The sequence below is a fragment of the Leptosomus discolor genome, unplaced genomic scaffold (genome assembly GCF_034619465.1).
Source record: "Leptosomus discolor isolate bLepDis1 unplaced genomic scaffold, bLepDis1.hap2 HAP2_SCAFFOLD_99, whole genome shotgun sequence".
In the NCBI taxonomy this organism is placed as follows: domain Eukaryota; kingdom Metazoa; phylum Chordata; class Aves; order Leptosomiformes; family Leptosomidae; genus Leptosomus; species Leptosomus discolor.
Window position 1 is genome coordinate 178,123 of NW_028237950.1, and position 13,598 is coordinate 191,720.

General features: G+C 52.0%; 1 protein-coding gene across 1 annotated transcript; it reads right to left on the reverse strand.

Moving 5' to 3' along the window:
• Positions 1 to 819: 819 nt before the first annotated feature.
• LOC147412332 (coiled-coil domain-containing protein 40-like) lies at positions 820 to 12,398 on the reverse strand. Its single transcript, XM_086481471.1, has 17 exons — positions 12,236 to 12,398; positions 11,858 to 12,048; positions 11,252 to 11,335; positions 10,944 to 11,163; positions 9,955 to 10,109; positions 9,008 to 9,130; positions 8,489 to 8,610; positions 7,523 to 7,766; positions 7,233 to 7,415; positions 5,747 to 5,992; positions 4,792 to 5,005; positions 4,074 to 4,243; positions 3,858 to 3,949; positions 3,135 to 3,255; positions 2,283 to 2,471; positions 1,913 to 2,071; positions 820 to 1,152 (listed from the first exon to the last, which is right to left on the reverse strand). The coding sequence occupies exons 1-17, from the start codon at positions 12,336 to 12,338 to the stop codon at positions 907 to 909; spliced, it is 2,862 nt and encodes a 953-aa protein (XP_086337597.1). The 5' UTR covers positions 12,339 to 12,398; the 3' UTR covers positions 820 to 906.
• Between the last annotated feature and the right edge of the window lie 1,200 nt (positions 12,399 to 13,598).

Sequence of the window (13,598 nt, forward strand, 5' to 3'; positions counted from 1 at the left end):
CTGCCGGGCCGGGTCCCGCAGCTGCGGGGACAGAAGGGAGGGGGGGGTGTCAGCGGGGGGGTCCGGAGCACCGGGGCACTGGTCCCGGGGCCGGCTCGCACCGTGAAGCGGAGGCGGGTGGGGGTCTCCAGCGCCACGTCCAGCCGCAAGCTGCCCACGGCCCCCGGCAGGAAGCTGGCGGCGACGCGGCGGAGCCGGGTGGCGGAGCCGGTGGCGGTGGCCGTCAGGTTCTCCGCCCGGTAGCTCCGGTAGCCGCTGGGGAAGAAGCACCAGGGCGGGCCGGGGCTGGAGCCGGAGCCGGGGCTGGAGCCGGAGCCGGGGCTGGAGCCGGAGCCGGCGGGTGCGTAGCAGCAGCCCCGCTCCTCGCAGTCCGCCCGCGACAGCAGCCGCTCGGGGCCGCAGTCGAAGCGTTCGCCCGGGGGCACCTGGCAGCCGGCGGCCCCGGGGCTGCCCGCCGCGGCGGAGCCCAGCAGCGCCAGCAGCAGCAGCGCGGCCGGGAGCCCCGGCCCCGCCATGGCCCCGCCGGCCCGGCCCGGCCTCCCAGCAGGCGCGGCGGGACCGGCCCCACGGCACGGAGGCGTCTGCGGGGCGGGACCGGCCCCGGGAGCGGGCGGGCGCCTTCCCCCGCCGGGGCCGGGGCCTTCCGCCTCCCGGAGCTGCAGGGAAAGGCGGTGAGAGAGGGGGGGCCCGGAGGGGAAGGGGGCGGCTGCCCCCAGCGCCCCAGGCCAGGGGGAGGGATGAAGCCACCCTTGTGCAGCCAAGGAAACAAAAATCAGTTGCACTGCTACAGCTTTGGTGACCACTACCTGCTACACAGACTTAGTTTTTAGATATTTGTTTATTTACAAAGCCTGCAGGCTCCAGCAGAACAAGAGCTGAGGGTTACATGGATGGGGTTGGTGGCAGTCAGGCTTCCTGCGAGCCCAGCCTGGAGCCCAAGCACTGTCTGAGCCACTGGAGAGTCCGGTAGTGCTGGGGATGGTCCTGCTGGATCTGCTGGACGATGGCATCGATGGTCTGGAGCCGGTGGCGCAGTTTCTGGTGCTCATTTCTCCAGGCTTGCTCCGTGCGGCACAGGGGAGTGTACGTCCCTTCCTTCAGCGCCTGCAGGTGCTTCCGGCGAGTCTGGTAGGACACGATCTCCAAAAGGTTCTGAGGAAAGCAACAACAGAAATTGCTTTGACAGCAGGCCGCAGAGAGAAAAGCACTAAGAAAGGCAGGTGACTTTTGTCACCGGTACTGGAACCATCACATTCTGAAAGGGAAGGGCTTCTGAAGAGGGACAGGGCTATCAAGTCCCCCTTGTAGCGGCAGAACAGCTGCTAACGGGTACAGCCAGAGAAGTGGTTAGGTTGGAAGAGACCTTTAAGATCATTGAGTCCAACCATGAACCTAACGCTGCCAAGTCCACCATTAAACCGTGTCCCTAAGCACCACATCTACACGCCAGCTAATAGAAAAAAAAAAAAAAAATTAAATGTTCATCACAGAATTCCATAAACCAGAGAAATACCTGCATACACAGGGCAACCCTCGCCAGGACAGAGTTTGACCAACTTACAACCTTTGCAGGAGGCCATTCAAGACCTTCAGCTGGCTCTCAAATCTGTAACATATGAGCAGCCAGAAAGCACTCACAGAGGAGAGCTGTGACCGGGTATTTTCAAGACACAAACCATGTCCTTCAGGCTGATGTCTCCAGGTGAATGCTGCCTCGCTAAGAGTACAACTGCAGCCCCAATTCAGGACCCCCATGAGCCCTCAAGGTGTGCTCAGTTAACTTAAAGTGCCGCTAAAATGCCAAGCACACTCAGTTCAGGATGGTGGCGAGACAGGGAGATGGGGAGCCGGCACCAGGAGAAAGCAGCCGGTCCCGTCGGGCTCGCGAGCTCCAGGGAGCGGAGCCGCTCACCCGTCGCTTCCTGTTCCGACGAGCTTCTGCGTCTGCATCGAGGCCGTCGCACTCAGCCTCCAGCCTGCGCAGTTCTCGCTGCTTTTCCAAGAAGGCGGCACCGAGGGACGCCTGGGCGCTCTCCAGCTCCAGGAGGGTTGCGTTGCAGTCCTGAACGTTCTGGCAAACGGAAGAGAAGGAAAGGGCAGAGTGTGGTTCTTCGTCCAGCTGCACTCCCAGCCATCTCCCCAGAACTCTCCTGTGGGGTTTTTTAAGGAGCCTCCAAAGCCTGTCCCGTCTGTGTCCCGACACCCCGCGTGTCTGCGCTCAGCCCACCCTGGTGCTCCTTACAGCCCCGGTGAACTCCTGCAGCCCTGCTCTGCTCGCTCACCTTCTGGGCTTTGCTGATCTTCTTTCTCAGCTCCTGTTTCTTGCAGTGGAAGACGCTCTTGGGGACAAGCTTCTTGTCTCTTTTGTTCTGACCCTCTCCACGAAGCGCTATCACCTCTCTGCGAGAAACAGATGCCTCCATATCACGAATCATCTTCTCCTGCTGCTTCATCAGCTGGCCATAGCGGACCTGCCGTGTGTCAAGATATGAAATAGGCTGAAAGTAACAAATGTTCACAAACGGCACCGAACCGATTCTGTGTGGCACATCCCCTCCACGTAAACCAGACATACGTGACACGTGAGCGTTGGCAAGCCAAATTTGCTCTAAACCCAAACCTGGCTTGCCCTGTGTGGATCTGGAAAGCAAAGGGCCGGATTATCAACTCGTCTAAAGTAATCTTCAAAAGGTTTCACTGGAACTCCTTAGCAATAGGAAAAGCAGAAGAGTAAAGTAACCTGGGAACAAAAGGGAAGAGTTGCTTTGCCAGAAGACAGAAGGCTTCCCTAACCAGTGATTAAGATGATGCAATATTTAGTCATCAACATTCCTTTGCTTATAAATTGGGGTCACGGCATAAGGTGGCAAACATATTATGTTTTAAATAGATTGCTCAGGTGTCTCTAGACTCTGCTGCAGCCCATTACACGGCAGGCGCAAGGAAGGCACGAAGAGCACGCACGCTGGATGTATTTCATTCGGCCCAGCTGGAGGGTGTACGATTTCCAACATTGCTGTGGCCTGGCAATGCTGCTTCCCCAGCCCGTTTCTCATCTCCTGCCTTCAGCAACGCCGAAGCTGAATCCATCGTGTGCAGCTTCCCCTCCCCAGTGCTCCTCCCCCGGGGCTCACCTGCATCCTGTGAATCTCTGTTCTCATGGCGTGGAGCTCGCCGTGCCCTGACTCAGACTCCACCGCCACACACATCTCTCTCGTCAGCTGGATCTTCTTCTCCCACAGCAGGATTTGATGCCTTCAGTGACAGAAAGGGAAAGCGGCACCTTTGTCAGTGCCCGAGAGGACGCTCGCTCCCTGTGCACGCGTGGCAGCACGCTCCCGAGCTCAGTCCTGAACATGGAGCTGAAGGTGCAGCAGAACCTGAGGGTTTGCACGTGGGACACGTAAAAGGGCAGCCAGGAGCAGCGTGGAACCAGACAGAGAGCTCCGCCATCCACAACGTGGCACGGTGGTGGCACGGTGACTAACAACAAGCGTGCCCAGGCTGCCGGGGGCTGGTGGACCCCAGTGAGCTGCCCAGCGCAGCACGCTCGCTCCGAGTGACTGGCGGAGGAGAGCGCAGGCAGAGTCACCCCATACAGATCTCAGCAACGTCCAGCACGAGCCTGCTGGAACTGTTAAAGCCGACATCCTCACGGCTCTCGCTGCTTGCAGAGACAGCTAAAGCACCTTTCAGCTTCTGCGCCCCAAAATCCATGAAACTCCTTTCATCTTCTCCGAGAAGGACAGAAGCACATTTGCTGTTGCTGGTTCAGTTCGATGAGCAGAGAGGAAAGGTGACATGGACACCTACATTCAAAGAGGGTGGCACAAAGCAAGAACCTCTCTGGTACCTACTCTGCTTCCACCAGGCTGTTTAGGAGTCTTTCCTTCTCCTCAGTCAGCTGACTGTGCTTCTCCTGCATCTCAACCGACTCTTTTTCTGCTGCCTAGGTTTGGGAAGCATAACATTGTCAGACAACACAACGTGGTCAGACTAAGAAAGATTTACACGGTCACTGTCTGCCTCCGATCTGCACGGGAGGCTGAGACCTGGAAATGAGATGTCTGTACCTTGAGAGAGCGCACAAACTCGTTCTCGGTGATCGTGTTGCCATATTGCAGCTCCTCGAAGCTGCTGCTGTTCTTGTGGATCAACACATTCAGCTTTATCAAGTCATTGGACATGTTCCTCATGTGACGTTCGATGTCTTTCTGCTCTTTTGTTTCCTGCTGAATTTCATCTACAGGTGAACAGAAAAAAAAAAAAAAAAGTCTTAAAATTCCCACAAGCAGCAGGTGGAACACAGGCAAGGCGTGACAGACTGCCATCAGACCAGACAACGCTGCCTGCAGAGCCACCTGCGTCCCACGTACCCAGCCAAACCGTTTTTCCACAAGCCCAAAACCCAAATACGGTTTTGAAGGAGACTGCTGTGGAAAAGAGCTGGTTTGAGCCAAGGGAAGCGCCATCGTGGTGGGGACATTTACCCACCAACTACTTGCAAACGTTATTTAAGAAGTGTAGCACGTGACACGGCCACTTCGGTTCGGTTGTGCCCGTTAAGGCAGCGGGATCAGTCGGGACAGGGAATAACGCCAGGCAGAGCAGCAGAGGTGCCTGGCTCGTAGCCCCAGAGCAGCGCTGGGGCCGCCTGCGTTACTGCTCACACGGACGTAGGAGCACGGCGCATTCTCTGGTGAAGGTCTGGCTCACCCGTCCGTAAGCCCTCGCTCCCTTTTTCCTCCATTCACAGCTGAACGTTTTAAAAAGAGTTGGGGAATGACCTACTTTCCCTGCGCACTTTCTTCTGCTGCATTACTGTGATCCGTTTCTTTAACGTGTCCAGGGAGGCTACTTGTTCCTCCCGTTGGTGTGTTAACTTGACCAGCTCTTGCTGCTGATTGAGCCAGTGCTTTTGTAGCGTCATCACCTCAGAGTGATATTCTTCTATCTGCTTGGACAGCTTGTTGATCTCCATTTCCAGTGGCCCCAGTTCTTGACCCTGGATGAGGGCAAGGTTGGGGATTAATCAGGCAGAAGCTGCTGAAGCACTTTTTGCAGAAGGCCAGTCCAGCTGCTGAGATGCCTACCGAATACTTCCGCTATACTGTTACTTCCTTTGTGCCTCTATTTCCCAGGAGCTGGATGGGACCAATCATTCCTGACCTCACGGGAACAAATGCAAGGGAAGCCCGAACAGCTCTCAGGCTCTGGGGAGAGAGGGGCCTCCTAAGCTCCTACAACAGGCACATCTGGGTGTCCAAGAGTCTGCCACAGCACTCATTCTTGCATTGGGCTCTATAAAGGTCTTGCAGCTCACGGTGCCAGGGGCAGACCTGGGTATCTATCAGCTGAATGGGGCCAAGCACCAAGTGATCTACATCACCCCGCCTGCTCCATTCGCCCCTTGTCAGGATTTGCAGGTTTTCTGATGAGACCCTAGTTACTCCCAGAGTATTGATGTCATTCAACGTTTTCATCAGGCGCAGACAACTCCCTGCAGAAATCTGTGCTGGGCACACCCTCATTTCACAATTCCCTCATGCCAGCTCCTCCCCCCCATGCACTAAGAGCTGTTTGACAGACGTAAACATTTACATTAACTAGTGCAGCTTTTAAACCTCTATACTGATGCCTGAAAGTTTTAACTACTCAGCACTTACACAGTTACATTTATCAGGGGCACCTGTGGTCACCACAAAGAATAAAATCAAGCCTGGGACTGAAATGGGAATGTACATACCCCCTGCCGCGCAAGAATCTTCTCCAACCTCTTGTTGTACTGGCTGAGCACCGCTTGCCTGTTCTCGGTCAGGAGACTGCACCTTGCAATCTCGCTTTCCCTGCGGCTGATCTGGTCATGGGTATTTTTTACTTCCTTGTCCAGCTGACAAAGTGTGTTTTGGAGAACTGTCAGCCTGCAGCTGGTATGAGTTCCATTCAGAATAACCTGGTCCACATCATTCTCAACCTTGGAAAAATGCAGCTCCTAGGAACGCCAACAGACAGAAAACAAATTACTGTCACCAGCAGCAGCCCATTGACTTGGAACGCCCGCTTCCCGAGGCACAGGAGTCAGGGGATTTAGATTCTCCTCCCAGGTCTGTGCCACAAGCTGCGAGCCAGCCACTTACCCACTCTGTACCTTTGTTTCTCCATCTCCTGACGGAGATACCAACATTTACCTCTGCCATAAGGCTGCTGAAGAGCATGAAGGAGCCCAAACATCCCAAAGCCTTTAAGAGGCCGCGCTCATCACCTCTGCAGTTACCTGCCCTGCCTGGGTGTCTCCAGCTGCCCGGCTCACCGGAGCAGGACATTCTCCACCACACCCGACAAGCACGTCCCTCACCGAACCACCACCGCAGCAGCCAGAAAGGCGGGTGCCTGTTGAGCGCAGCGCGAATGCAGCCGGGTGACTTCTGCTGCCCCCGCGCCGCCAGCGGCCACGACTCTCTGGCTACATCCAGCCGTGCACCGCAGGTGCTGATGGGAGACAACGCGAGTGTCCGCTTGTTGGTGTGCCTGTGGGAAGGGGGCGGGGGGCCCCTCTCTCACAACGGAAGCCAGCCCTGGAACTCTTCCTCTTGCTCAAGATAATGCCCCCGATTTAAAAATCCCAGGGCCAGGCTGAAGTAACCCGCAGAAATACAGAGGTGTGGGTGCCTTGTTAGTGCCAGCCCACACAACTCAACACCACAAACACTACGCTGGATCTTCTCGTTTTTCTATCTGTTCCAGTTACACACTCCCAAAGAGAGCAACTGATCGTGCCACAAAGAACTGTGGGTCTGGTTCGATTGCTCCTTGGGCTGTAATCCTCACTCAGGAACGAGAGCAGGCCTGTATCGCATTCCACGATGCCGGACAGAGATACAGGTTAGTTCAATGTGGAGTACAGCAGTACTACATATCCACTGTCTTCCTCCAATACATAAGAACTGGTATTACTTTATGGTAAAAACTCCCAGAATTCATCGTTCTGTCCCGTTTTTTAAGTAAAGAAAGAACAGTACATTATGTGTCAAGGCCTTTTTGGCCAAACCCTCTCGCGTACACCAGAATCCCGCAATAAGAGCACTGGAAGAACCAAACTGAAGTCACAAACTCAGCAGACCTTCAACTGCAGATCTGAAAAGCAGAACGAAGGCGCGGACGAAACACACTTGAGAAACACCGCTCAGGGCGGTTTCCTTCCCCCGCCCTCCCAAACGGAAGAGATAACACACCAGGTCTGTTTTTCTCCTACGGAGCTTTGCAGCCAGCTGCGAGAAGTGCTTTGTGGCTTTGCTGGACACCATCTGGTCCTGAAGCTTTGCCATGATCTCGTTCTCCATCTGCACTTTGGCATCAGTTCCTTTCTCTATGTCCTTACTGATGGACAGCAACTGATTCAGACAAGCAGCTTGATCCTAAACGCAGGAAAGACAGGAGACAGGGTCACTACAACTGTTTGGGGAAGGGGATTAAACATCTGTGTCTGATTTGAAAGGTTCTTCTTCCAAGTAACTCTCCTCACCATCCTGGTCCTGTTGAGGGCCTGCTCTGTCTCGTGGAGAACGCGAGCGTAGGTGCCAGATTCCACCTTCAAGGCCTCCTGCCTGGAAAGGCACTGGGCAATCAGCTTCTTTGTCATGTTGGCATCGTTCTGTGAACGGCTCAGGATGGCGACAAGCAACTCATTCTTCTCCTCCTCCTTCCTGATTGACTTCCTACAGCCATGGATGTCCGTTTCTAGGGACTTGAGGTCATGTCTGTACTTGCTGGAGAGGCAAAGAGGATGGAAAATCACCACAGGGGTAGACTCACGCGCTGAACAGTCATCTACAAATTCCTCTTTTCAAACACGCTACTGCAGCGACAACAGACCAAGGAGGAAGATCTTTACAAAGGCCACCCTGCTGTGACAGTGCAGAGTCATCAGAAGATGGATGGAGACAGAAGACTGAAAAGCAAACGTACGTAGGAAAATTAATTCCCGCTTTCAGTCCTGTCCCCACCCCCCACTCTTACCAGGATGCCACCATCAAAGCACATTGCAGGGAATCAGCCAGGCTGACTCCAGAGCAAATAAGCGCTTCCTTTGGCAACAACAGGACGGTTTTCCTGATGATTTCTGAAGGCATCACAAAACCCTAACTGAGAGCGACAGGTAAAATCCCTCTTGAAGTCTAGCTCTTTGGATTGAGAGATGTTGCAAAGGTGAAGGAACTCTTCTAAAGGGCTAAAATATGAACAGAAAAACTCTAAACAGCTTTAAAAACCCCACACATTTTGGGGGAGAGTTGTGTTTTGGATACAGAATAGTGACGAAGAACTGTGCTTCCTATCCTTTAACCTTACTACGTGCTTCAGAGCAGCAAACTTGTTCTGCTTGACATATCCTGCACGCGCAGCAATAAACTGGAGACGCACTGCCCCTTTCAGCATCCCTCCCGTCCAACCCGTGTGAGGTCTCTCCTGGGACTGTTCTCAGATACCGTACCTCAGCAGCGCTTGGGTGGCGATATAGGCCTCATCTCTCTGCTTCATTCCCGCCAAGCTGCTATTCCAGTGGTTCATCAGTCGCTTTTTCTCCATGTTAATAGCCTGAACCTCCATACAAGCCTGGGGGAGAGAGGATTTGTAGACAGGATAAATCTATACTAGGCTGGGAAACCAAATTCACGTTACAATGCCTTTTTTTTGGTGTGTGTTCATAATACGCTGGGCAGGAACAGCTTCAGCTAACGTGCCTCTGGTTTATGGTCACCCCCGACCACAGAGCATAGGTCTGCAAGGAAAAAAATGCAGAGAGGGTGGGGGAGGAAGTGATTTATAGGCAATTCTTGAGGACAAAGGGAAAGACAAAACAAACCAAAACAAAAAAGTCTTCATTCCTCCAAACAGGAACTGATCATACAACTCTGTCCTACACTGTAGCTACCACGTGAGCATGAGCCAACGGGGTCGGTCCTTCCAGAGGGAAATATTAACCAGAAGCAAAAAAAAAGCATTCTCCTACCTCATTTGCTGCTTGCCGAGTTACTTTTGTGTCCTCTGCCTGAGCCACAAACTGAGCTTCGAACAGAGCAATCTGTTCCTGCAGCTCGTAGGCTTTCCGGGTCAAGCGGTCTACCAGAAGATCCTAGAGAGGCAGAGCCAAACAGCTCAGGATGAGTAACATAATCTCAGGCTTAACCAACTAAATTCTACAGCAATAACTTGGGCTGAAAATGAATTCAGTTAGCTTTGATTCCTACTGAAACTCTTCCATTCCTATCCAAACGACTCCTGAATGCAGCAGTGACAATTTTCAAGAGAACAAAACCTTCTTTGCTGGTTTTTATCGTTCCACCCACAGTAGGAAATTGGTCCTTCAGATCTGAAGCAGCATTCATCCCTGCCAGCATGGGTTACATTGCGCCACCTCTCCAGCAGCTGGGAATCTTGATAATTTATGGTTTAAAATCCTTGGTTAAAAACCATCTAAACCCATTCCATCTCAACCGTTTGCCCGCAATTCTGCATCAACAGTAATTAGTTGGTGTCCTGCTGCAAGCAGGAGGCAGCAGAGGGAGCTCCAGCACACCGACCGCTCAGTTCACCTTCCAAGTTCGCTCTTCCTTGGGACTCAGAGCAATTCTCCAGACTTCAACATACGATACTTCTTTGCTAAATATCTTTCTGCCCCCACACCCCCGTTGCCTGCGTGAAGAGTGATCACTACTGATTACTACTTCCTATTATAAGGCTCATAAAAAAATTCTGTTCAGTACATGCCACTATCTTGGTGGTGGGGATTCTTCTCATTTTCAATTATTTGGGGAAAATATCCCCACGCACCTTCCATGGTGTCTGTATATTCACTACAGCCTTCCTTCTGCCAAGGCAGCACGTCCTCCGAGACTCGCCGCTAGCTGTCACCTGAATTCATTTATTTATTTGAAAGAAGAGAGTTTTACTTGATACCTGTTTTTTCTTTTCCACGTCAGCTTGGGCCTTCTCCAGCTCAGCCCTCTTTGTCGACCGTTTCGTTAGTAAAATATTATGGTGCATATGGTCCGTGTTCTGCACGTAGAAGAGGTGCAAGGCCAAGTTTTCAAGCTGGGTCTGCATTGCAGAGACTGGGGAGGCAGGGGGAAAAATATTTACAGAAAAGTATGTTTGTAAGACACACTTTAAACAGAGGTAAAAGGGAAAGAAACACAGAAACACCCAAAGCCAAATTCGCACACTGACCAGCCAAATCAGCCCCCCTGAAATGTGAATTTGCATCGGCTTTGGAGTACAGCTCCACAAGCACAGCTAATATCTTGGTAAGCAATTCATTGCTTCCCAGCACTCAGAAGCCCAGGAGATCAAAGAAGGGGCGGCCTCAGGAGGCTGTGACTCCACTCCTCTGCCCCAAAGCAGAACTGTCTCTTTCTCAGTCTGTTGAACGCTTCTCTATTTTTTTCAGCAAACTGCCAAACCTTTCTAGGCAGTTTATCCTACGCTGAGCTACCCTCGCCATCACAGTTGTTTTCCTGTCCCCTACCCACAGGCCTGCAGCACAACCAGCATGAGTCAAGTCCATTTCTTTGGCTGGGACGGGTTCCCACACGGATGGCACTCTCAGGCTCCCGGGTGCCCCTCACGACCCACGACCTTTGCGATCTCGTCACACCCTTACAGAGACACAGGCAAACGTAACAGAGCGACAGGATCTTCCTCCTTCTAAGTCACAGAGCAGCCCATCTGCCCGGAACAGTTTTAGTCCTAAAGACCTTCTTAGAAGTACAAGGTAGCCACACGGTCTTAGAAACAACCAGGAATACCTGTGAAAGGTTTCAGCGAGTGCCTTATTCCTGATCAATGTTACTGTATTTTTCAATCCAATGCTTGACTTGGATTCAAATAAATCCCTTTCTCCACACAGTACTAGAGCCAGGAAACCTGGCAAGGGCTGCCTCGGTCACCTTTCTGGCGTTCATCGTGTGTGTTCTGACACATTTGCTTGTAAGTAAGCCTGAGGCCCTCCAGCTCCTCCTCCAGCTGCTGACGTGCTGCGGCCACCTGAGAACGGCGGTCGTGGCTCTTCTCCAGTTCCAGCTGCAGGCGGGCCAGCTGCTGCTGCGCTCCGTAAAGAACCAGCCCAAGCTCTTCCCTCTCTGCTTGCCCCTTCTTCGCTGCTGCCCTCTGCAAACACAAGAGGAAACCAGTTACCTGGCTTCAGCTCGGGCAGAGGTGGGCTGCTGCGGGAAGGCAAAGTAAGAATGCCACGTACCAGTTCCTGAAGCTCTAGGCTCACTTTTTCCATCTGCTTAGTGAGGTGACTCTTCAGGGCAGCCTGGAATCTTCTCATCAGAGGCTGTCAAGAAGTATGACATTGATACAAGTCAACGTACTTGTGTAAAGAAATTATGAAGAAACCTTACTGCTACCCCCGCTGTTAAATAACACAGCGTATTTTCTGCCACAGACCCTTGCATTCTTCCTTTAGCTACGCTCACTGTAACGAGTGAGAGGAGTTACACAGTGGGTATTTGTTGACAGCAGAAAGCCACTACTGAGGATATCTGAAAGTCAGAAACACATCAGAAGAGCTGCCTCTGAGAGCCCATCCCCTCGCTCTTGCTGACAGTACTTCTCTTTCAGGAGCACTGAGGAGTATCAGATTTACCCACTACACGGCTCCCTCCTGAGCCTCCCGTTTGGGGTTAACCCTGAGGGAGCAGACACGCTCAGGAGTCAGTACTTCTGCAAAAGCCTGTTTTAAACACGTGGTTTCAGCCTATGGCTGAGCCGCTGCTGACAATCTACCTTGTGTATTTCATACAAATAAAAACAGCAGGTCTGCGAAGAAGAACGACAAGATTGGAGGACTTCTCACATGTTCTAGATCCAAGACAACCAGCTCTGTTTCTTCTACGGTTTCTTCACTTCTTCCACTCATTTCGTGCCCCTCAGCTCCACGCTGCTGGCATGCCTGTTCCCGCCTTTGGTCACCATGCTCACTGGTGAGCTGATCCAACTGCTCAAAGGCAGTCTCTGAGCAGAGAGAAATGGGTTCTCCAATGTCACCTGGACCCCACCCCCCAAGAAAAAAAAAAAAAAAACAAAAAGAGAAGAAAAAGACAAAGAAAATGCTTAGATTTTAAAGCGTTGTGCCTCCAGTTGGACTAACAATGACGAGAAAGGGAGAAAACTAGAAACTGTGCTTGACGGGTGGTATGGAGTGTTGTACTGTTAGCAAGGGACTGAAGGATACCTGACTCTGTGCAGCTGTTCCGCTCCGCTGACCACGCAGACACCTGCTGAGGAGCTCCTGAAGGAAGGGGAGGGTTTTCTCTCTCGGTTACTGGCTGCTCCATGTCACCCAACGCAGGAGGACAACTGTCTAATTCGACTTTGTCCAAGAAAGTCTCAGGGGATTTTTTCTGAAACGTAAAATCCACCACCTGAAACAGCTTTTCAGTCTGCCCTGACAATCTGCTTGTTTCTGTCATCATGAGACAAGAACGATGCAGACACAGAATCGGCAAGAGGGCCTTGTTCTAAACTCAGCCCACAGATACACTGGCAAAGCTGTGCCTCTGCCGATTCAAAAACCACCTTTACCCACATGCAGCACAACAGAGGAACCTCTCCAGCTCTGTCACAGCTTTTGTAGACTTTGTGCCTGACCAGTTAGCTTCTCTCTGTTCAGTTCTGGTCGGGTTTGTGTTGGCAGCAACAAAACCGCCCCAGGAGAATTTGAAGTTACAAATACCGGCCATGCCTTCTGTGAATAAGATTGTGTGTGTTGTTAGTGTCTCACCTCTGCAGAACTAACAAACAGCTCTGTAGCTCCTCTTTCTGCTGCTGGAAATGTCTCTTTTTGGTCCTGCAGAGGAACGGACCCTTCTTCTTCACTGTTGCTCCCATTCTCCGCCTCTACTGCCTAGCACACACACAGGCAAAAAGCAGAATAGCAGCGTTACAGCAGGCTGTGCATTTGGTTTAATGCTCATGCTACGGTGCTGTAACAACTGCTTTTTGTCATGGGAGTTTAATTTTGAAGTTTAATCTCATTCACAAAAACAGTCACCCAGGCAGCATGAAGACGGTAAAGATCCTGACAAAAATTCTACACACCACTTCTAATTTCAGATGTGTCTCTGGCTCACGTCTATTTTTTTAAAAAATGCCCTTAGGGATTTTAGTCCTCCAGCTGGTGCTACACGTAGCCAAACTATTATCTTCTTTTTAAAGAGACGCTGTTTTATCCCGTACCATCATTTGCCAAATTCAAATATCGTGCAGTACCAACAGACAAAAAAAACTTAGCACCACCAACCTCGAACACAGCCCCCGTACGTGTGTCTGTGAGATGGGGGCAACCTCCCGTTTAACATGCCTACAGCCATCTGGGAGCTGAGTGAGAAGCACATGCTTCAGGACGCTGCTGACACACAGAACTACAACTACATTTAACTTGGGTTTTTTAATAGGCAGGGCAAGACTTCAACAACCGCTCCCTTGTTTTACTTCTCCCTATCGAAACTGCTTCCACGAAGCCATCACTCTGCAAGGAGAGCGTAGGAACATCATGCTGCCCCGCGAACGTTCTGAAGGAAATCACCTCCATAGCA

Bases quoted from the DNA above. Each gene is read 5' to 3' on its own strand.
- LOC147412332 (XM_086481471.1), bottom strand. From the start codon at position 12,338: ATGGAGCAGCCAGTAACCGAGAGAGAAAACCCTCCCCTTCCTTCAGGA. The intron at 8,611-9,007 runs GTAGGAGAATGC...TCTCTCCCCCAG, and splicing joins CTCGGCAAGCAGCAAATGAG to GCTTGTATGGAGGTTCAGGC. The intron at 1,153-1,912 runs GTGAGCGGCTCC...TGCTTTCCTCAG, and splicing joins GTCGGAACAGGAAGCGACGG to AACCTTTTGGAGATCGTGTC.